This window comes from Myzus persicae, unplaced genomic scaffold, assembly GCF_001856785.1.
Source record: "Myzus persicae strain clone G006 unplaced genomic scaffold, MPER_G0061.0, whole genome shotgun sequence".
Lineage (NCBI taxonomy): Eukaryota > Metazoa > Arthropoda > Insecta > Hemiptera > Aphididae > Myzus > Myzus persicae.
Genome location: NW_019100593.1, coordinates 582,553 through 606,830, shown reverse-complemented (window position 1 = coordinate 606,830; position 24,278 = coordinate 582,553). Strand labels below are relative to the sequence as shown.

At 29.9% G+C, this 24,278-nt stretch overlaps 3 protein-coding genes and 1 pseudogene across 3 annotated transcripts in view; 2 read left to right on the top strand and 2 right to left on the bottom strand.

Moving 5' to 3' along the window:
- LOC111035666 overlaps positions 1-7,985 on the bottom strand; it is an 11,082-nt gene extending 3,097 nt beyond the window's left edge. The window contains exons 1-9 of the mRNA XM_022317367.1: positions 6,857-7,985; positions 6,592-6,787; positions 6,389-6,484; positions 6,219-6,323; positions 6,032-6,148; positions 4,769-5,945; positions 2,421-2,624; positions 1,760-1,905; positions 85-315 (exon numbers count right to left, since the gene is read on the bottom strand). Of these exons, the coding sequence (XP_022173059.1) occupies positions 85-315; positions 1,760-1,905; positions 2,421-2,624; positions 4,769-5,945; positions 6,032-6,148; positions 6,219-6,323; positions 6,389-6,484; positions 6,592-6,787; positions 6,857-6,927 (2,343 nt within the window). The 5' untranslated portion in view covers positions 6,928-7,985. The remainder of the gene's footprint in view (positions 1-84; positions 316-1,759; positions 1,906-2,420; positions 2,625-4,768; positions 5,946-6,031; positions 6,149-6,218; positions 6,324-6,388; positions 6,485-6,591; positions 6,788-6,856) is intronic.
- A 7,359-nt stretch (positions 7,986-15,344) lies between these two features.
- LOC111035542 (zinc finger MYM-type protein 1-like) lies at positions 15,345-16,427 on the top strand. Its single transcript, XM_022317199.1, has one exon. The coding sequence runs from the start codon at positions 15,345-15,347 to the stop codon at positions 16,425-16,427; it is 1,083 nt and encodes a 360-aa protein (XP_022172891.1).
- Positions 16,428-16,702: 275 nt separating this feature from the next.
- LOC111035534 lies at positions 16,703-18,316 on the bottom strand. Its single transcript, XM_022317187.1, has 2 exons — positions 17,165-18,316; positions 16,703-17,098 (listed from the first exon to the last, which is right to left on the bottom strand). The coding sequence occupies exons 1-2, from the start codon at positions 18,314-18,316 to the stop codon at positions 16,703-16,705; spliced, it is 1,548 nt and encodes a 515-aa protein (XP_022172879.1).
- A 1,331-nt stretch (positions 18,317-19,647) lies between these two features.
- On the top strand, positions 19,648-20,874 carry LOC111035526 (annotated as a pseudogene).
- Positions 20,875-24,278: the final 3,404 nt, after the last annotated feature.

Here is a 24,278-nt window from a genome sequence, read left to right as displayed (position 1 = left end):
GGGTATTTAAGACATGTTAACAAAATAATATTAAATTACCTGTATTAAAATTAAAACATGTTATAAGGTTGTGATAAGGTATACCTCATTTGGTTTATATGGCCAGGTATCAGGATTTCTTCCAATCATATATAAATATAATGAGCCATCAGGCCAAGTCCTTTGGCCCTCGGAGACATATGGAAGTTCTTTTTCTCCCAAAAGATTTGCAAGTCCTTCACATTGACTTACATCCAGTTTTTCTTCTCTTTCTTTGGAAATTGCAATGCGTATTATCCTTGTTCTGTCTTGCTTGTTGTCCTGCACATCGTACATCTGTGCGCAGAAAGAAAAACACAGATATAGAGAAAGAAAATTAATCAACCGTATCTTATAATCTAATAACTCGGCTTCGCGCTGGTGCAGTTTTGTCTTCAGATTATTACCATTATTAATAACATAAATTGTAATTATTATTACTTATTACTTTTTTGTGTCCGTCTTACAAAAGTACAACATGACAAACTGTACATTTACAATAATATATTTTACTCGGTAATTTTTAAAATTATAGTGAATATACACCTTCTAAAATGTAAAAGCAAGAATATTATGTGGAGCATCTCGGAAGATTTTATTGATGTTATTACTTTTAAGTAAGTTATAACTAGATCTAGAATTTTAATGACCCAAAAAAAATACAGCACAAAAATGAACTAAACCTTTGCAAAAATGACCTAAAAATTCTAAAAAATGTCCAAAACAGTACTTTGATGAGCGAAAAAATTTAATTTTAAAATAAATATGTATTATTATTAATTATTAATTTTTCATTTTTATGTTACACAAAAAAGGTAAAAATTTGTTTTAAGAAGTAAATTAAAGAAATATATTAAAATTTAAGTTAACTTGTGAGTCTAATTAATTATATAATTACTTTTCGATTCATACCCACTTTGCCGAATCCCAATTCGACAACTACTCAGTTTGCCGACAAATATACATATAAATATAAATAGTTTTAAAATATTTTTAATATTATTTTATTAATATAGTTTCAATTTTCCCCATTTGCCGACAGGCAACAGTAATTTTATCGGAAACGGGTATAACAGCGATAATATTATTGTATGTTGTCGATATAAGTTCAAAGGTACTATTTTTATAAGGGTACTATAGATACTAATTGAGATTGCCTATACAACACATATAAAAAAAACTTAAGATAAACAAAAATTAGTTTAAATACACAAATTGAACGTAATATTTGTAAAAATTAACTAAAAAATTCAAAAAAATGCAAAAGTCACCAAAATCCTAGCTCTAGTTATGACCATTTTTAAATTGTACATTTTTTAAACATTTTAAAATAATAACAGGCAGTGTACATATTCATAGGTTTTAAATATAGAATTTCTAATGTATTTTCCGTTCAATATTTTTTTTTTTTTAAACTATGATGGATAGTTGTTAATTGGTGTTAATTAACGATTGGACGTTATGTATTACATAGTATATTACACATATGTAATTGTTATACAAATATAATATATTATGTGATTCCCCAAACCGTTAAATAGGGTGTGCTTAATTAATTTCTCTTTGCGAAATTACAAGTCGAGTTACATTGATTAGGCGGGCGGGGGAAGGGGGAGAGCGTGGCCACATATATTTTATCGTTTGCTAGCAGTATTAATTGGTATGATTATAATATTTTCACGTAAGGTCTATTATTTGTTTTTAATTATGATTTAAAATAACGTTAACATAGAATACTCACGGCACACCTGTAGAATACCCTTTTATCTAGGGATTTTTCATCAACTACATGTTCCAGCAGTGAAATGAACTTAAATCCTTGGTCAGCTAATATTCTGTTGATAGGATTTTCCTTCGACAGGCACTCAAATATTAGGTGATCCATATCTGATAGAACATGACAACAGAACAAATACATACATATGGTTAATATTTTTGCTTAGAAAGTATTGTTATGACAATGGCATTTTGTCCACAAAAAAATACTCTATGAAAATAATGATCCTGTCCTGTAGAACCAACCAAATTTGATCTTTTTTTTTATTCTAATAGAGAGTAATATTCTACAGACCGCATTGAACTCTGTTTTTCGATATTTAATTTTAAAATTATTTGAAATAAAATAAAAATTAGAGTTAAAGGCTGCCTGTAATATGTCGTCTTCTTTCTTATAAAAAAATATTTTCATAAGTTTGACAACTCAACAAGGAATAAGACACTCTTTTGTGAAGTCATTTGCGTTGATAAAATTACTGTATCGACACCACCCGAAAATTATTATAATTAAAGTGCTAACGAAAATACAAAAAAAGATTTTCAAATTGTATTGAATTTGAAAATTCTGAATACCGACGCCCTTCCTTTCCCAACGTGTTGTAATAATAATGATTCGTTAAACATACTCCGAATATCAATGCAATGGCTGTGTTCTATAGTTGGCACTGGACGTTCTAACCACAAATGGAATAATGGTGATGCGCTTAGTAATTTGTTCCTTTCCATGTAAGCGCATCCGTACATCGGTGTCACTGTCTGTATAGTAGATACCTCGAATTTATCCCTTAGCCCGAACGGAGGACATAATAGCCCATTTAGACTATCGCGGCCTGAAACACACAAGAAGAAAATACTGCATTACATTATAAACGTATTTTTTTAATTTTTATTATTGAGTTGGGCTTCAACACCCTAGTCATTCGCCTGGGTTATTATGATTATTCGAGTTATTCGGGTTATTTTCGTTAGGTTATTCGGGTAGGTTTATTTTACCATGTGGATTGTACGGTTGGTTAGAACACAATATGTATATGTGGCGAATATTTGTCACTAAAAACCCGGTGGTTACCCATCCAGTCATCCGAAAAAACTAGTGATAACGGCCGGCTGATGCATGACCTGAGGCTACTAAAAGTATGTAATTTTTTTTGAACCAATACTATTGTTATTGTTTTTCAAAAGGGTTCAAAAGTTCACGCTTACGTTCATTGTCCTATAAAATGGACGCGTTTATAAGAAAAAAGAAGAACGCGTTCATTACACGTTCGGTGTTGCTAGAAAATCCCTAGATATCAAATATCATTAGTATGGACATTATCTCCTAAGACTGTGTTCTGAAGTGATAAGAATGAGTGATAACTAGAGATTACAATCCCGGGATCCCGAGATCCCGGCTACTTTTAGGTACCGAGAATACTGGGACCAGTATAAATAAATCCCGGGATTCCCGGGACTGTGTAACATCCATAGAGTAATATAGAGGCGCCGTTCTGTTGTAATGTTGAAGCGCAAAGAGGCGCGGTTTTGCAGTGTGGCCCTTTCAAAAATTAAAAATATTGTACCATACATTTATTTTAGGTAATGTAAACTTTTGTAACTTTCATATATTTTTAAATGTACAAATTTTAAATATCCACTAATGACCACTATCCAGTAATCGTTTCTACATTGTAATAATACAATTATTTTTCACTTAATATTGTTATTTATCACTATTTAGGGTACAAATTATGAATCAAAAGCTGCTACAGTTAAATAATTTTATTAATTTAAATTTTAAAGTGTTACTGGCCTCTGAAAAGTGTCAACTTATTGTACCATGTTCTTAAAGATGGTTTTTCATTATATTTTTTTAAGCAATGATTAACTTTAAGTTTTATATAAGTTTGAGAGATTGATTTAATTAGGAGTGTTACATGATCTGATAGAGGGCTATTACTTTCTGCGCTATGAAACTGTAAAGTCTTAAAAATGTATCGATGGTGTAGAACATAGTCAAGGATCTTGGATTGAATTTTTACTGTGTTGATTGATCTATTTTGATAATCATACACTTTCAAAAGCTTTTCTGTCTGAAAGCATATTTGAAGTACATCTTCGCTAGGATACATTAGCCCACCTTTATTACCTCCTCTATTCTTCAGAGTAATCAGTGAATTCAAAAATAAATCTTTATTTACAGCAATTAATGATTTAATGCATGTTTCACAATGAAGGACTGATGTTAATTTGAAAACTACAAACCCAGCAATATATATAATTACTTCTTTAGTAAAAAGATTGATACCATCATCTTTTGGTTGACAAATATAGTCATGGTCATTTAAGTATGATTCAAAAACTCTATTGTTTTCAAATTCATTCTGGTCTGATAATATTAAATCTAATTTTGAATTGCCGCAACTGCTATTCATATTTATTACTTTAATAGGGTTTGAACTGGAATAATGTAATATGTCAATGTGTTCCAGGGGAATACAATTGCCATTATTAAATGTTTCTACGTCATTTATTCGGACAACCAATTTTTTATAAGCCGATTGAAATTGTCGTGCAGTGGGGTTGTTATTATAACCCCCTTGTGCTCTAACACTTCCAAAAAACAATTCCAAGTGGTCTTGGCTGATTTTGTATAACCTTATGTAATCTAACTTATCTGTAGATATATATTTATGGTATAAAAGTATTAATGAATTTAAACAAACCAATAATCCAATGAACCCAGTTTTCCTACTAGATTCCAAGACTGGTACAAATTCATTTTTTTCTTTAATTTTTAAATTTTTAATATATTTTGTAAACATTTCAGTAAAATTATTTATGAAATTAAAGTTTTCTTTGCAAAGTGCCTTTTTTTCATTAATGGCGTTGTAAGACCGTGAATTTAAGATATCAAATACGGAATTAAATATTTCAATAAATTCTACTGTAGCGTCTACTTTATCAAATTCTGGAATATTTAACTTGTGCTTACAAAATTTTAGCGCATCTGCCACTGATTTACTCAATAATTGAGTGGCCAATTTTACTTTCATCTTTTGCTTAAGAAAACAAATATGCTGTTTTCTCAATTTATTTGCGAGATGACATCCTTCTTTTTCCTGTAATAAAAATAAACGTTCGATAAAATCAAATTTGATGAATCTGTTTTCATGTTGCAATATTTGTTTTTCGCCAAAAGCATTTCTTATTAGCTTGATCATATGTGCAGGATCCATGAAAATAGGTATATCATCCTTTTCTTTATCTGCGTATTCTACTGTAAAAGCTGTTTGTAAATTTGAAGCATCAACATTACAACCTAATAGCCGTGCCATGGTAACATTTGTTGTACAACCATCAAAAGTTAGACTAACTATATGTACACCAGTAGCTTTCAAAGCATATAAAGCTTGTTTTGTCAGTTCAGCCTTTTGTGTGCTATTTAAATTAGAAGCTAAAAAATAACCAATTGGAAGTTTCCACCCTTCATTTATGGAAACAACCATAAAAACCAAGCAATCTTTAGCTAATACTAAGTTTTCATTATCTAAGCCATTGCCAATATCAACTCGACCGTAGTACTTTGAACCACTAAACTCTAGATGTTGTCGTATGGCCATTTCGTCAAGCATGAGACTACAATAAATTGGATGGTTAGAGTTTGTTACTTTTAATGTTAGCGATTTCAATGCTTCATTAGTAAAGCCAGGTTCTGCATCTATGCTTGAATACCACTTTCCTAAAGTACGAGGATGTGGTAAAACCGTATTAAACTGATTTCTCACGTATTGATAAGCTTTAGGAGAAAAAAAATGTAAAGATAGTGCAAATTTCCTAATAGATGGACTACATTTTTTCGGCACCTTTTTCCCCAAATTTTTATTTGACCATTTAGTAATTAAATCAGAATGTTTACCGAATGATTCTAAAAGAATATTAGTGTCGTCTTCAGTTAAAAGATTATTTTTTTTAAGTTCGCATATAATTTCAGACAAAGAATCAATTTTTTTATTTTTGCGCCGGACAATTTGTTGTAATTCTTTTATTTTCTTGTTTTTTATCTGCATTATATCTGACAAAATACAAATTCCACGTTTTAGATATGAACGCCTTGGTGTGTCATTAGGAGACGCATTAGTAGCAGCCACAAAAGAAGATTTGAATTTTTTCTAAAAAAAATCATAATCGGTGAATACTACATTACTATACAAAAATCATAGTATATAGAAAAAGCAAGTTGTATGTTATTGCTTACTCTTACTGTAGGCGTACACAGACTTAAGGTTTCTGATCCTGATGATGTACTAGCCATAGTTTGATCCAAATTAGCTAATGGAGAAAATCCTTCAGGTAGTTCACTAATATTAGGCACCTAAGAAATAAATGCACATACTTACATTAATAATAAATATAGAAAAAACAAGTTGTATATTATTGCTTACTCTTACTGTAGGCGTACACAGACTTAAGGTTTCTAAAGTACTTGCTGTTAAATCAAGATCAATTGTTGGTGCAACACTTTGAGAAGGATCATAACTATAAGATGCCTAATAAACAATACTTTTATTAGATACATACCTACATTTTTAACTTGTACATTAAATTAAATTACTTGAACTAAAATCTTTTTCATAGGAAGTTTAGAGCTACTATTGCTATGTTCGGCTAGGGATAGATTTTCTTTTAATTCAGGATACTTAATCTTTGCCTATAATTTCAATCACGGCAAAGAATTCAATACAAGAAACTCATAGATCATAATATCTTATAACTATTTTTAATATATTTATAAAATTATTAATTAACTATAGGTACCCATTTTACTCTAGATATTTGTATTGTTGGTATAGCGTGTTTTTGTAGTATTCTCAAATTATTCTTTACAATAAATGACTCAGGTACAAAATGAAGAGAACAAATAATACTCCTCTTATGAATTTTGTCCACTGCTAAATTATGACTTAGGATAAAACCATGCCACTTCTGCAAAATGCATTCTTTAGCAGGAAATCTAAAATGTGGTTCATATTATCAGCTATGGTATTACAAAATTCTAATACTACTTCACAACACAACTTACCTGTGAAAAGTGATGTTTTCAGATTTTGATTTAACATTTTTACTTCTGCCACAAATAAAACAGCTAGGCATTTTTTAACGATATTGTAAATTGAAAAAAGACGGATAAATATATAAACTATAAAGTTTTTTTATAATAAACATAAGTCATAAAATATTAACTTTGTAAATTATGCACAAATTCAAACGGAAAGTCCGACTTCAGTTAAAAGAAAATACATGACAAAATAAAATGGTATTAACCGTATCAACAGGCCATTCATGACAACACTACATAAAATAAATGTATGGTACAATATTTTTAATTTTTGAAAGGGCCACACTGCAAAACCGCGCCTCTTTCCGCATCAATGTTATTTACCACAGAACGCCGATACGCCGCCTCTATATTACTCTATGGTAACATCACTCAATAATTCAATACCCCGATTATGAATGCCGATTAACGTGTTTTTAAGATAAGATTATATTATGTTATGACTGTTATGAGATTATATATTTTACGACCGATCGGTATACGTACGAACAATTAATATACGCAATACGCTGTTCTCTGAATACATTCAATACGTAGGCCGTAGCGCTACAGTCAACACTCATCAGTCACGTTCACGGCTCACGGATATTTTTTTTTGATATTTAACTTTGATACCACAGTGTTTATACTTTTATTATAAAATGTCACGTGAAAGTGTTTTTGTTAAACACAAAAAAGATTTAGATACATCGTCTGCATGGTGTCATTTCCTAATTGCAAGCGATGGAAAAAGTGCGCGTTGTAAACGATGTTTAGCAGTATTGAAGACATTGGGAGGATCAACAAAAGGTTTACACACGCATTTGTTATCCAAACATAATTTTAAAGTATTATCTGAAAGCAATTGTTCATCAACTGGGCATGGACATTGAGAACCGTTAGAAGAAAATTCGACACCACCACCAGCTAAACGAAAGTTAGTTGAATATTTTATTAAGAGTGATACACTAGATCATGTTTTGGCTCGAATGACAGCTTTGGATGGTTTCCCATTTATTGTTTTTATAACTTCTAATGATTTAAGACAGTTATTAATATCCAAAGGTTACTCTGATTTACCAAAATCAGCCGTAACAATTCGAAATCGTGTAGTCAATTTTAGTTTAACAATCAGAAAAGAAATAATTGACGAATTTAAACGGTTGAAAAAAAAAGGTGAACGATTTAGTTTAACTTTTGACGAGTGGACTTCCACGGCCAACAAACGTTTTATGAATATTAACGTCCATTCGCAAACAAAATTTTGGAGCTTAGGTCTTATTCGAGTTAATGGTTCAATGACAGCTGAAAACTGTATTTGTGTATTAAAAGAACGATTAAGTCGATTTGATATTTCACTAGAAGAAGATATTGTCGCAATTGTAACCGATGGACCAAATGTTATGCTAAAAGTAGGAAAACTTGTTGACACTGAACACCAGTTATGTTTCGCGCATTGTATTCATTTAGCTGTTTGTGATGTACTTTATAATAAAAAAAATATAAATATTCGAGATGAATCAACTGCAAATGATATAAATGAAGATGACGATGAAGAATTTGATGAAGATGACGATGAAGAATTTGACTTTCCGGATTCAGGTTTAAATATTCTTCCGCAAAATGATATTATTCAAGACATGCCAGATTTAACCAATGAATATAATATTAATGTGGTAATTAAAAAAATACGCAAAGTTGTAATGTATTTTAAAAGATCTCCGACAAAAAATGACACTATACTTCAAAAATATGTTAAAGCAGAGCATGGAAAAGAAATTAAACTACTCCTGGATTGTAAAACGAGATGGAATAGTCTTCTTGCTATGTTGGAACGTTTTATCCTTTTAAAAACCAGTATACAAAAATCGCTTATAGATCTCAACCATCCAGTCAGATTAGAAGATTCTGATTATAACTTAATTACTGAGATAACAGATGTACTTGCCCCTATTAAACTGACAGTGGAAGCAATTGGTCGTCGTGATTCCAATTTGTGCACTGCTGATGCTGCATTTAAATTTCTTTTCAAGGAATTGTCAGAAAAAAATTCAGTACTTGCTAATAAAATGAGGACATGCTTGAGTGATCGTATAAAAAAACGACGACGTCCAGAGTTGTCTGGCGTATTGAGTTATTTACAGAATCCTCATGATGACTATGATAAAATTACATATTTGAAAGATATATTTTTAATCCCTAAAAATGATTTTATTAGAAAACAAATAATAAAATTAATTGAAAGGATACATTATAATGAACACCTAATGACACCTAATGAAGAACAACAACATTGTTTTGAACAAACAGAAAGTGAATCTTTTACACTCACTCAAATGACATTAAAAGAAAAGTTGGAGCTTGAAATAGGAAAAATTAAAAGAACAATTGATCCTATAACACAAAAAGAAACGGATTTGATAAAAATAATCAAAAAAGAGATGAATTTATTTGAAAATGGAGGAACTCGCGGGCATCACTTAGAGCTAGCATTTAAGTATTTAATGTCTATTCCTCCTACAAGTATCGAGTCCGAACGTGCATTCTCAGCAGCAGCCTATATTGGAAACAAGCTAAGAAGCAGACTGGGAGACGGATCATTAGACGCTCTACTATTTCTGCGTTCATATTTTCAAAATAATTAAAACCAATGTATATTTATAAACTTATTTAACTAATATAAACTTTATTAACTAATATCTATTCTTATGTATAATAATAAAAATATTTAAATAAAACAAAATTGTGCATAATTCTTTTAAACATTTTCTTATTAAATTTCGGGATAATCCCGGGATCCCGGGATTAATAGCTAAATATCCCGTAATCCCGGGATCATAAAGTCGGGCCGGGATTGTAATCTCTAGTGATAACTGATGAGAAAAAAATTCCAATATTAATAGGTGTCATTGATAATTAAATTCACATTGTTATACTGTTGGTCACTATGGTTTTCGGCGGAACGTCGACTATCGCGTCCGGCGGCCTGTCCCCTCTCGCCCTCGCTCAACGGCAATGGCGACCTTCACGCTCGAAAACCTCGTGACTACCGTCGCCGTCCGTATCCATGGCTTTTTGTATATTATATCATAAATATTTTAAATGTAAAATACAAAAGCTTAAAAATTAATAACCACCAAGTTCAATTAATACCCACAATATATTATATTATTATAAAACAATTATTAATACTATAGTTATTTTTTTTCGTATATGGCAGGGGAATAAAATTGTGAAATAAAAGCGATCTCAGTAGTAATAATTACAAATTAAATTAAAATCGAATTAACAAAAAATATATATATTAGGATAAAATAAATCTTAAACATTTGAATGATAAATTATGAAATTTATAAAATAATACATAATGCTCATTACTCACCATGATTGCGAATGCTTATATCTACTTCCGTCATAACTTGTGATGTGAAATTTAAATAACACGGGGCTGCCAACACAGGGTAGGTGATGGCCAACAAAAGTAATATTTTTTCAATATATTTCGTCATCTTTGAGTCTATCAAGAAAAGCGAATAGTGAATAGCGAAGAACAAAAGAACGGACGGAATAAATAAATGTGATCAAGTCTGCTGCCGGTGAGAAAAAACGTTTGAGTTAATGGCAATAACACGGTTAGCACAAGAATGACGAGCGCCGAGCGGTGCACCCTGAGTGTCTTTTTATTAGCTAGCCACCTCGGTGTGGTGAAGGTGGGAGCGGTTTCCCATCACTGCTGTAACGTTGAAATCATAGGTGTATTGTACCAACATACACAAACTCGGGACGCTCTACATTGAACAAAAAATATTGAACGGAAAATGCATTAGCAGTGTTGAGCAATACCTAGGTAAATTATCTAAATAAATTATCTAGATAAATAATGAATTATCTTTTATTTTATTTTATCTACACAATAAATTTTATTGATTATCTGATGAATAATCTTAGATTGTTGATGAATGTTAATTTATAAATTAAAAATAATCAAACATCAATACAGTGTAGTAGTTTAGACGGACAAAACATGTTCGTGACGTCTCAACGTTTGTGTTATCGTCTTATCGGTGCGACGCACAGTGGTTCAAAATGAAAGTTTGGCGCGTCAAAAATTAATAAAAAAAAAGTTGTCTTATAAATATTTTTCTGATGATAAATTGGTTGTCTACAAAATACTGATCACAAAAATAACTTTTTGAAATACCCATATCGAAATAACTGCAGAATATAAATGCATTATCGTGAGTAAATATGTGAACGTTGTTCATTTATCGAGTAAACGCCTAAAAGAAAGTACGTATTATATTTTTCATAAATTGTTGTGTCATTTTTTTTGTTATATTTTTAAAAATTAATATGGACATGGAAATTGAAGGTAAGTTGTTCAAGTTTAAAAATTGCTACTGTTCTACTTATTTAATTGTATTGCAGTATTAAAACTATTGAATAATTGATGATTTCGTGAATTTAAAGTGCTAAGAATGGGAATTGCCCAATTTTGCCTTTTTATAAGCTATTGTAGATTATAGTACAAGTTCTCAGCTTTCTAATCATGTATAATTTATCTGCCTTTAGCTGCCTTTGAGACTCTAGCAATTTTATTACCAAAGAAAATATGTTATTACTTTATCAGATAAGTACCTTAAAATTAAAATATTAGGTATCACATTAAAATTGTATGTTCAACAAGTTAATATAAACGTGTGTGTATGTGTGTATAAGAATAAAAATAGCTTTAATTACATAAATTATACATTTCTGAATTTAAATTCTACAAATTCAATATAATATATTATTTCAGACAATGTTTGTGAAAAAAAATTGACGTTTAAGACACTGTTTTTGAAATTAAGAAATAATGGACCTTTGTCACCTCAAAAACATTGATTCTAGAAAATATTTATTGGATTTTATCATACAAAATTACGGTTTTAAGAATTGGGATACAAGTTAAGTAGAAAAAATAGAAACAGAAATCTTGAATTTTTCACGTTCTCCAACAAAAAAATGGTCAGGTTGTAATCGAACTTTGAACATATTTATGAATAAATATAAAGAATGGTTGGAAACAGAATTTAAATTCCCTGATATAAAAAATAATCAAACCTTAAAACTGTAGGAAGGCCAGCAAAAAAGTTTTCTGCCTTAAAAAATAGAACGAAGAGTAAAAGAGTTAAAAGCATCGTTGAAGACCTAACTACACCGGAAATAACATTTGCAGCTCAAACAAAATTATACAAAGCTGGAAAACGAGATTGTGCAGAATTATTAAAAGAAGCAACTATAACTCCAACCAGAGCTTCTAAAATAAAAAAAAATATTAAAAACCATAATAAACCAATACCATATTCTGATGATGAAGCGCTTTGTTGTTTAATTAATAAAGGACTTACGAAAAATCAATATACATAATAAACAGCTGATAATCGTGGAGATATTATTTCTTTTCTAGCTCTTTTTGTTTTTGTTGGCCCAGACTCGGGTAAAATTTTATCTTGGATGCCCGATGTACTAGGAATAAAACGATTTGGTGATTCTAGAATATTGATACTACAACAAGAGTTCGAATAATCGGACAAAGATGAATCAGTTTCGGAATAGTATACTAAAAAATAAAAAAAATAATAATTTGTTAAATTAATTGATTAACTTGTTAATATAAATAAATAAAATGCATAGAAATCAGTTATGTTGGTATTCAAATAAAAAGTATATTAATATTTACGGCTTAAATACTTGACTATAAAAAAATCAAAATATTTTATTAATTATATAACACATACCTGGTTCAAGGATTGACTGTTGTTTCTCTCTAAGTAATTTCAACTTTTCTTCTTTGGCTATCTTATTTTTTTCAATTTTTGTTTGTTTCGTATCAACTCCAAGCATACACCCTTGGCGTCCTTTTATTCGCTGTGCAATTAAAAATTGTTTGTCTTCATCAATTTTTATCTTAGATAGAGCGTCAGCATGTGCTATGTCAAACAAATCTTTTAAGCCATCTTCAAATTCTTTTCGTTTGTTTTTATTTAATTCACTTTTACGAGCTTTATGCTTTTCCAGGATTCGTAAATCAGTGTACAATTTTTTGCATTTAGCAATACAATTCGAACGATGATGTGTTGGTATGCGAGCTTTTTTCCAATAAATAAGACACTCGTCAATAACTAATGACGCACTTTCTTGTAAACTAAGATTAACAACACGCATATTATAAAAAAGTACTCTTAAAATATCTCTTTTTGAGGGTAACTTTCCGCCAGTTATTTGATTTTTCATAATCCCAACCAAAAACACTTGTTTTCGCGACATTTTAAAGTAATATTTCAAATAAGAATAAACGATTAATAGTCACTGATTACCAAATGACAACTGCGATAATATTACTGAGATAACTAATAGCCACAATATTTTTAGTCTAAAAATTACTGCGATACAGTGCGATAATACTATTGTGAATGTATTTTTCTAGAGATAATTTCTATTCTATTTTTAACCCAGACGTAAACAATTTAATGACCAATATGCAACCAATTATATTATGCATCCATTACGACAATTACAAAGAAATAATATCATTAATTCGTTAATTTAACATAAGACTTTTTATTCGTATATTTAATCAATCTATGGAGATATTGTATAATCGATATGTTGCAGAAATTGTACACATTATTTTCATTATTGATTTTCATGTAAATAAATAGATTTAAGCGTATTACTAATTATAACATTTTTTTTTAGGAAATAAGATTATTTATAATAAACGCTCTATACATTTTTATCGTAAGTAGAATAGTTTATGAGATAATTAGGAAAAACTGAAAAACTACCCTAAATTCAAATAATCAACCCTCTTGGGGCATTAATTCAGTGTTTCGTTTTGCAATGTTTTGATGTCTTTTAAGAAATAAATTAAACCACTTTATTCCAGGGCGATCATCTGTGAAAGGATTAGGTTTATTTGACTCCTTTAAGATTTTTTGAATTGAATCTTTTAATGTTTCTGGGTGTATTGGAAATCCTACTCTTGCCTTAGCTAATATCCAATTTACAACTCTACTTTCCTCGCTATCTGATAGGACAGTTGGAGGACCCATTTTCCGGTTCATAGGTACTTTATTATTTATTTTATTGCTTAATGTAGACTTGGGAATACCTGTTTCTCTGTGTACTGCATTCAAAGTTTTTTCTTTATTTTTTATAGAAGAAACAGCACTAATCAAATCGGCTTGAGTATATAGGAATCGAGAATATGATTTCTTAGAAATCTTCTCAGCATCATTGCAATTATCCATAATTCTGTTTTAATTAAAATTGTATTAGGTCACTTTATAAGATATAGCAATTTGCAATAATTATTGTATTATATTCAGATGATGAATGTAATTTAAACGAAATGAAGGAAAAATATTTATATTATTTTGTAATGTTCATTTACTGGATAAGACAAAATAGTATGAAATCCAATAAATGAACAGTTGTTCATTCATTGGTTTACCACATTTTATTGAAACCAGTACATGAACACCATCAAAACTCATAAATTAAGTAATCAAAACTTACCAAAACCTATTAAAACTGAATTTCCGTCCTATTTTCTATGAATATTATTACAATTAGTTTAAATTCAACATTATTTGAGTTCTCAGGACCTTAAACAAATTTTTTTTCTATAATCAAAAATTAAAAAAAATGATAATAACAGTATCATTTACAAATTGGGGGGAAAACTTATCGTTTCATATAAAAGAGAAACGTTCTTGTGTTCATGAAAAATCACGTGTGGCAACATAAGAATATTATGATTGTTTTATATATTATAAATATAAAGTGTACGTGCACTGGGTTTCTTAATAATACAATATAAAGTATAATTTGTTCATTCACTGGTAACGTTCATTCATTGGTACTCTTACCCTATTATTAAATAATTATTATCCATTAAAATTAATTTAGTGAAAACTTATTAATATTATTTAATATTTATATATTACATGAACAATAATATTTTATGTTTTCAGAAAACTAAATTAATACTGATGTACAAGCTGATGATATTTATATTAATAAAGAAAATAAATCAGGTAATATTAAATAAAAAATAAATATAATATATAAAATAATATAAAATAATATATATTTTTATTCATTTTAATTTTTCTAGTTCCTAACACTGCATTATCTCCTGAAGCCATAGAAGAAATTACATTATTTGTACCGCCTAATATTAATGCGAGTGCTAGTGATGAGTTGTGTTTCCTAAGATACCATCCAATTCAACCTTCTGGAGATCTTCATAATTTACCATTTAAAACATGTCGTTTATATTATCGAATAATGTCAAATCAAACTATGGTTCAAAGAAAATGGCTTTCCTATTCACTTCATCTCAATAAAATTTACTGTATTACCTGTTTGTGTTATACTGATAGAACCAGTCCGTTTACTCAGGGTATAACACCATCGACAAAACATGTATATAATCAAGTTGAATTACATGAAAAAAGCAGTACTCGTGGAATGGCACTCATGTCGTTTTTATTACAAAGTAAAAATCAATGTACTAAGTCTTTATTATCAAAAAAAACACAGTGAACATGTATTACAAAGACGGCTAGTGTTACGAAGAATAATAAATATTATTAAATTTATTGGAACTCAGGGTCTGGCATTCAGAGGAAAACATGAAGCAGCATTTTCGCTTGACAATAATAATACTAATCATGGAAATTTTCTTGCACTAGTTTTACTACTTGCCAAATATGATCCTGTACTTGATCGCCATGTTAATACATCGATAGAAGCAAGTAAAAAAAGAAAAGAAACTCATCATAATACTAAAGGCCTTGGTAACTTAGTAACTTTTTTATCTAAAACAACAATTAATAAACTTATTAATATTTGTGGAAATCAAATTCAATTGGCAATCGCTTCTCAAGTAAAAGAAGCGTGGAAGTTAAGTTTAGAAGTAGACTCGTGCCAAGATGTAGGAGTAATGGATCAAGTTGCAATTTGTGTTAGATATGTACGAAATGGCATTGTACATGAAAGATTATTATGTATGACTCCTATCCGTACTGCTGGAAGACAATATTTTGAATTGGTCAAAACTATTTTGAATAATTTAGGGTTAGATATTAGAAATATAATCATTTCAGCTTTTGACGGTGCTAGTAATATGTCTAGAAGATATAACGGACTCCAAGCAGCGTTAAAAGAAGTGTCGCCTTTAATGATTTATACACATTGTTATGCTCATTCACTTAATTTAGTTATGGTTGGCTCATGTTCAAGTTGCTTAGAAGCACGCTTATTTTTTGGATTATTAGAAAAAGTAGCAGTATTTATAGGAAATCCTTATAAACGTACATCAAAGTGGATTGAAAATTTGGATCAATTGGTTGAAGGACGTGAGACACTGAGACGATTACAAAAGATTGGAACTACTAGATGGTGGGCCAAAGATAAAGCGCTTGAAACTATATTTGATGTAAACAGGTATTGGCCAGAAGGTGCCTTGAATATGAGCTGGCCATCCTTGCGGTCCGATGTGTAACAAACATTTGAGCTCGTACTCAAACAATAAGCGAGTCAATCTGGACTTGGATGGCAGTACTATAGGAAATTTCATACTGTCTGACAAGTTTGACTCAGACAACTGACCGCCTACCCGTATTAATGCAGAGCTCTCAATGAAGGGATGTAATTTCTTTAATTGACTTTGTTTAGATAATTGATGATTTTTATTTAACTTGTCTAAATCACTATGGAAGGCATACTTTTGAGTTTGAAGTAGCCAAGTTGTTTTTGCGTTAGATAACTCAACTACAGTCAACGGCCCCCTCTTCCTGAGGAAATGCTACTGTTTGATTTAAATCTTAATATCCATGCTGTGATGCGAATTAAGCGCATGAAATCAGAGTATTCATCAAGCAGGGTGGTAGTAGGCAGAACAGTAGCAAGAACTAGTTTGACTTGTCGGATTTCAGGAACTTCATCTGTCAACAGAGGACACTCCGGCCAGTATTTTCTATCTTGACTTAACCATGAGGGGCCGTTCCACCACAACTCGTGGGTACTGAGCGATTGAACATCAATGCCTCTGGTTATTATGTCAGCAGGATTACAGCTGGCGGGAACATGTGTCCATTGCATTGGACTGGTGAGGTCAATTATTTGTGCTACCCTGTTAGCAACAAACACCTTGAGTAGTTTCGAAGTGTTAATCTACGACAGAACGATTGTGGAATCTGACCAAAGTATTATATTTGAAGAATTTATAATAACGTTCACTTGAGTTAATTCAAGTACAACATTATGAACAAGCTCAGCCAATATGTGTGCCCCAGAAAGTTCAAGTCTTGTAATTGTGGTTGGCTTCAGTGGAGCAACTCTAGACTTTGATACAATCAGTGACACTGATATGCTACCACTTGGGGCCAAGAATCTTAAATAAACGCATGCCCCATAAGCTTCTTGCGACGCATCAGCAAATCCATGAAGCTCAATTATTGAAGCGTCGATATTAAGAACAGTTCTAGGCACTCTAATGTGTTCAAGTTCTTTAAATTGATGATAAAAGTGCTTCCAACGCAACACAAAATCAGTTGACAATGGAGAGTCCCATCCAAGTTTCAAAGTCCATAATTGTTGCAAAAATATCTTGCCTTTTATAAGCACAGGCGTTAATAGCCCAAGGGGGTCAAATATTTTGCTTATATCCGATAACAAATAACGCTTGGACATTACTACAGAAGGATCCCAGTCCTTGAATATGAATCTAAAACAATTAATGCTAGGCTGCCATGTTAGCCCTAGAGTACTTATGGTGTCTTCATCATTGAGCCTCAATAAGTAAGATGGATCGTCTTCAGTATGTGGAATTTGATTGAGTAGTAGAGGAGAATTTGAATACCATTTTCTCAATGGCATGCCTGCTGCGTTCAATACTCGACATAGTGCAGTATAAATAGAATAGCATTCGTCTATAGAAGAGGATCCAGTGATTAAGTCATCGACATAGGAATCCTCACGTATTGCACGGCTAACCGACGGAACGGAGGTGTCATTAGCTAGTTGAGAAAGACATTTCGTAGCCAAAAACGATGCTGACTTTGTTCCATAGGTTACAGTGAGCAATCTATAATCAATAACAGGGTCTTCAGGAGAGTTTCTGTACACAATACATTGTAGATTACAGTCTGCAGTGGATACTTTAACTTGTCTGTACATTTTTTCTATGTCTCCAGTAAGGACGTATCTATGCACACGAAAGCGCAACAATATTGAGAAAAGTTCAGGCTGGGTGGCTGGCCCTCGTGACAATATATCATTTAGAGAAACACCAGACTTGCTTTGCGCTGAACCGTCGAAAAAAACACGTACCTTGGTAGTGAGACTATTTGATTTTATAACTGCATGGTGAGGCAGATAGTAAGATTTCATTTCTATTTCATTCGCTGCATGGTACCACTTCCATGTGGCTGAGAGTTAGATACTCTGCCATGAACTTGCGATATTCGGTTGCTAAATATGGATCTTTAGCTAAACGTTTTTCCATATTGAACAATCTTTGAACTGCCATGCAACGAGAGTCGCCAAGATCATCAATGGGTTGATGAAGTGGTAATCGCTCAACAAATCTACCATGTTGGTCACGATTAACAGTCTCCAAGAAATACTTTTCAACTTCAGCCTCCTTTTGCCTGAGTGATTCAGATTTAGTACTTAGTAAAAAGATTAGTTGTTGGGGATACCTATTGTTAATAATATATAATTAATTGTCAATGTATAATAATTATAAATATTATTAATATAGGTACCTACTTATTTTATAATATGAATTATAATACTTAATATTTAATAATTTATATACAGGGTGTATCTTATGTCATTGTACGCGGGGTTTTTTGACGATTATGGAACGATGACATGGAATTTCGCTAAAACGAAAAAAGACGTGTTTCTTTATTTTTAACAAGCAATTTTTTTATAATAATTTCAACATTTTTAAACACTCAGGTGTACCAATAGCAAAATCAACTTTTTTTTCAAATGGTAACCACTATATTTTTAATGGATTCTGGTAAAGCTTTTTTTTCTGAACATTTTGGTAGTCGAATCATCAATTTTGGTTCGCTAGTTTATTAACTATGGTCCTCCAAAGATTAGTAAAATATGCATTAATACTTTTTATTGATATAATTAGTATAGGCTTAATTTGCAAGTGCTAAACAATTTTTTCTTATAACTACCTTTTGATACACTACAATAGTTGAATCTGTAATTTAATGACACCCTCAAAAAAAATAACAAACAAAATTGTTTGTAAACAGTTCATTATTTTTATTTTAACATACGATCATCAAAATCAATATTATTATTTTAATTTATTATTATAATCGTAATTAATTGATTACAGTTACTTTGCTTACTAAATTTAAATACTTAATTAGGTGGTTAAGGTAATAATGGTATTTGATTATTATAATAATATCGAAAATCTGTAATTAACTCAGATTAAAGGTACCTACCTAAATATTAGGTATATGAATATCGACTGTTTATGTAAATATCCTGCAATTAATGGTTTATTTTAAATCATAATTATTTAAAGACTTTTGTTATCTCATTTATTTTTATTATTGTAAAATTGCTGTACAAATCAGTATAAGTTTTAATTAAATTGAACTTTTCATTAGTACCTATTCAGAATTTTAGTTCAATAGGATATTTTACTATGTAAGTTGTTTTTAAATAAATAAGTATTTATAATAATGTATTCGATTGAAGAGCGTGTGAAGATAATTTTTTTGTATGGTTCGACCAATAAATTTCTCACCGAAACTGCTAGACAGTTTAATGTTTTGCATCCAGGTAAAAATTAAATTATACACATTTATTTATTTAAAATAAGCTAAGGAATGTATTTAATAGTTACTGTAATTTTTATTAATTTTTTCTATCATAGAAAAAAATGTTCAAAAATCGTACGTCAAACATCTTGTAGACAAGTTTTGTGAAACTGGTAGTGTTCAAGACAAAAAAAAGACGGGACGGAGCTCTACAATTGTCGATGATGAAAACATAAAAATAACTGTTCTAGGCTTGGTTTCCAATGACCCAACAAAGTCATTAAAAACCATATCTGATGAAATTGGTATTTCTAAACAAAGTGTTTGGCGTATATTAAAGAATCAGAAATATAAGGCATTTAAAATGAAAATTATTCAAGAGTTAGGGGAAGGCGATGAAGATCGACGATTAGAATTCTGTGAAACAGTTTTGGGAAAAATTAGGGGTGATACGGATTTAGTTAAGCACATTTTATTTAGTGACGAATCATGATTTTCCCTTTGTGGAGAAGTTAATACTCAAAACTGTCGTTATTGGTCCGAAACTAATCCCCATATCACGAGACAAGGCCACACTCAATGGCCCCAAAAAATAAATGTCTGGGCTGGCATTTTAGGGGACCATGTGATTGGTCCGTTATCTTTTGAAGGAAACCTAACTGGTGAAAAGTACCTTGGTATGCTTCAAAACACCATTCAAACGTTAGTTGTTTAGGCGATTGAAAATAATGACAACCAGACAGAGTTGGACGAAGACAAAATTGTTTTTCAACAAGATGGTGCTCCAGCTCACTACACAATTGCTGTCAGGGATTATTTGGATCAAGAATATCCAGGCAAGTGGATTGGGCGACGCGGGCCTATTGAATGGCCCCCGAGATCACCAGACTTGACACCGATTGGTTTTTTTCTTTGGGTCCATTTAAAAACAGTGGTCTATAAAACACCGAATGACACCATGGAGGACCTCAAGCAAAAAATATTTGACGAGTGCCATAAATTAACGAGTGATAATTTTCAAAATATTCGTCAGGAATTTGAAGATCGATTATATTACTGCCAAGAAGTAAATGGTATGCAATTTGAACATTTGATTTGAACATTTTTTTAAACACGTAATACATTTACAAAAATATTTGTTTTTAATTTATTGCAGTTCAACGTTAATTAATCATATTTAAATATTGCTAGTGCATAAAATATCAACATTATCAATATTTTTTAAATATGAGAAAATGTTATTCTTTAAATTATTAATAATTAAATATTTTTAAAAGTAAAAAACATTTGAAATAAAATATTAATTAATAAACATTTTAAAAATTACAAATTAATATTACCTTAAAAATATTAATTCAGTAACATTTAAAAAATAAAAAATAAATATTAATTAAAAAACATTGCAAAATAAATATTTTTTATATTTTTTATATTAAAAAAACATTTATGGAAAAATAATAACTGAAAAATATTTTTAAAACCAAAATAATATATTTTATTTGCAATACATTACGTTAGCAATGTTGTAATATTTTGATCACATTTAAAAAATATTTTTATGCTACCTGGAAATGGACGCATACAACCGAATACAGAGAAAATATACTGAGCAGTCAGCACACAACTTGCTGTTTCGAGAGTACCGAAAGAAAAAAAAAAGAAAAATGGTACAACAATGAACAGACCATACCGAAAATAAAATAATAATATGGACATAGGAACGATATTCAGTACCATACACACAATTATATAAAAACAAGCAATCATTGTATATTTGGTGGCATTGATACAATGACTGCACAATAGAATAATAAATATAGTACCCAAAAATACCTAAATAAAATAACATAATAATAACAGAATAATAGTGATTATAGCTAACAACTTGTGAGCGTGAACAATAGCTATAAACTAATATACATATATATATAAGCACATAGACACAAAAAATATAGTTCTATTAAGACTTAAGAGTCTATTATCTATATTATTATGTGGATATTGTTTTACTTATGTTGATTTTAGTATTAATGTACCACTTAACAGAGCATACATTGAACAATTTGAAAACAGTTGAACCATGCCCATTAAAATAAAATCCAGTATAATATTTGTGTTCAACAATGCTCAAATCTATAATTTTGTCCTGGATTTATAGTATACAAAAAGTATTTATTATGTACTATCTTTGAGTAAATTCAAACAACAGAAATGTGTGTACGTCTAGCAATGTCTAGTTAATGTTAGTTTAACTTATTGAATAAAAATAAATAGTTGATGGGAAGAAAATAGCTCTGTTGATGAATAATAAATGTAATTAAATAAATTTACATGATATTAGACCCAGAATTTAGAATTGTTTTTTGTGCATTAAGCTCAGTTACAGCTATACTGTCAGTATAACTAAATGTAGACATTATGCCACTTATGTAAAAATAATAGTTATAAATATCAATTAATATATCATGTTTTATAATTAATTATTGGTTCCCAAATTGAATCATAACTAAGTCTATAATATATCTTGGATTTATAATATACATCAGTCAGTCTAAAATATACATTGTCCATTATTTATTATTTACTATCCTTGAGTTCATTTAAACAACAGACATATGAGTACGTCCAGCAATATGCATTACTGTCCACATTAGTATCACTTATTAAATAAAAATAAACAGTTGATGTGAAAGCAATAGGTCTATGTGAATAAGGAACATATTTGTTAATTTGATTCAATTCATACAACCAATTTAATTTACACAACATAATTATGTGTTGATTTACAGACACAGAATTTAGAACCCTGTGTACCGTCAGTATAACTAAATGTAAAGATAACACTGCTGGTGTAAAAATAATAGCAATTAATGTATTATATTTTATTTATTAATTATTGTTTCACAATGGGTGTGCAAACAGACTAATAAATAACACATATTGTTTAATATATAGGTACAACATCAAAAAATTTTATATGATTTAACAACATTGACTGACCTGCTCAACTTATACAACCTTATACGCACGTACATGTAATCGGGTGTTTATTTTGATAAATAAATATAATATCTGTTTCCTAAATTAAATACCTAATTACCAATATGAGTAACGTAAGGTTTGACCGATACCTGTGAAGAATGATCCAGCAATAAGCAGTAATGCAAACATAATCTATTTTGGACTGAACAGTTTTTAATTCTTGAATATATCCATTATATAAAAAATGTATTTCTTATTAAATTTTTTCTACACATTGGTTCTTCATTAGAAGTTAATTTACAATAGTTGATGAACCCAGGATGTTCAATCATAGAAAACTGTCATACAGTGTTTATAATAAGCCTCACATTTTCACTATCAAATTCTTTTTGAGAAAGTTTTTTAGAAATTTGTCCAATTTTAGAAAACTATAACTGTTTATATAGTTTCACAGAAGTATTGTTTTTTAACCTCCTTTTACTATTGTCAGTAAATGTTCTTAATTCATTTGGATGTACATACTAAAAAAAAAAAAATGAATTCAACATAAAATTATTAGTAAATTTATTATATTTACTTCATGGCTAATACATATATTTAATTAAATAAATATTAAATTATAAGTTAAATATGTCACCTTTACCAAACTTGTATGTATATCGTACATTAATATCAGTGTTTTTAAAAATGTAGTCGAATTTAAAAAAAAATTATAATGTTCTATTAATTATTAAATTGTTAAATAAATTTTATTAGACACAAGCTAAAAATTAAAATTATGAAATATATATCTATTTTATATTACGATAGCAATTTTAGATACTATCTACTTTTAAACGTATGTATGTATAAATTTAAACATTCAATAATTAAGTAAAGTTACAAAAAGTTAAGAATAAATGTATGGTTACAAAAATATTAACTACCCATTATAGTTAATATTACGATACCACTTAAAGCTGCTTACCTTAATGTGAGTTTTTTTAGATTTGAATTGGATGTTTTTGAAGTTGACAATAATTTAGTTTTCGGAAAGCAAAGGATACATCAGAACACAAAATTTCCACTGAGATCCGAAATATTTGCAGTAACTGTTCAAAATATTTTTTTAAATGCGGCCATTTCGACTCCAGATCTCTCAACTCAGTCATCATTGATTTATATTAAATATAAATATGAAATAATATCAAAAAACACCATAGTAGAATTACAACAATTTAATAAGTAGAAATTGATGAAATGTATCCAACTGAAGTACTGCACAACGCACTCGCACTGAATAAAGCAATGAATACAGTAAAATTATAAACCGTAGAGTATATATATATTTTGAATCAGAGCATTAACAAAGATATTCAGAAATAATTTTTTCCCCGTGAGAATATCAAAAAACACCATAGTAGAATTACAACAATTTAATAAGTAGAAATTGATGAAATGACGAGACTCGACGTATAGGTCTATTTTAGTATATTACGCTAAACACTTTAATAGTTTTCACTGCGTGTCAAAACCACTTCTTAAGAAGTAACTAAGTAAGGTACATGCATTCAAGTTAATTCGTCTGTCGA

Bases quoted from the DNA above. Each gene is read 5' to 3' on its own strand.
- LOC111035534 (XM_022317187.1), bottom strand. From the start codon at position 18,316: ATGAAATCTTACTATCTGCCTCACCATGCAGTTATAAAATCAAATAGT. The intron at 17,099-17,164 runs GTGAACGTTATT...GTTCTGTCGTAG, and splicing joins TTGTACTTGAATTAACTCAA to ATTAACACTTCGAAACTACT.
- LOC111035542 (XM_022317199.1), top strand. From the start codon at position 15,345: ATGTATATAATCAAGTTGAATTACATGAAAAAAGCAGTACTCGTGGAA.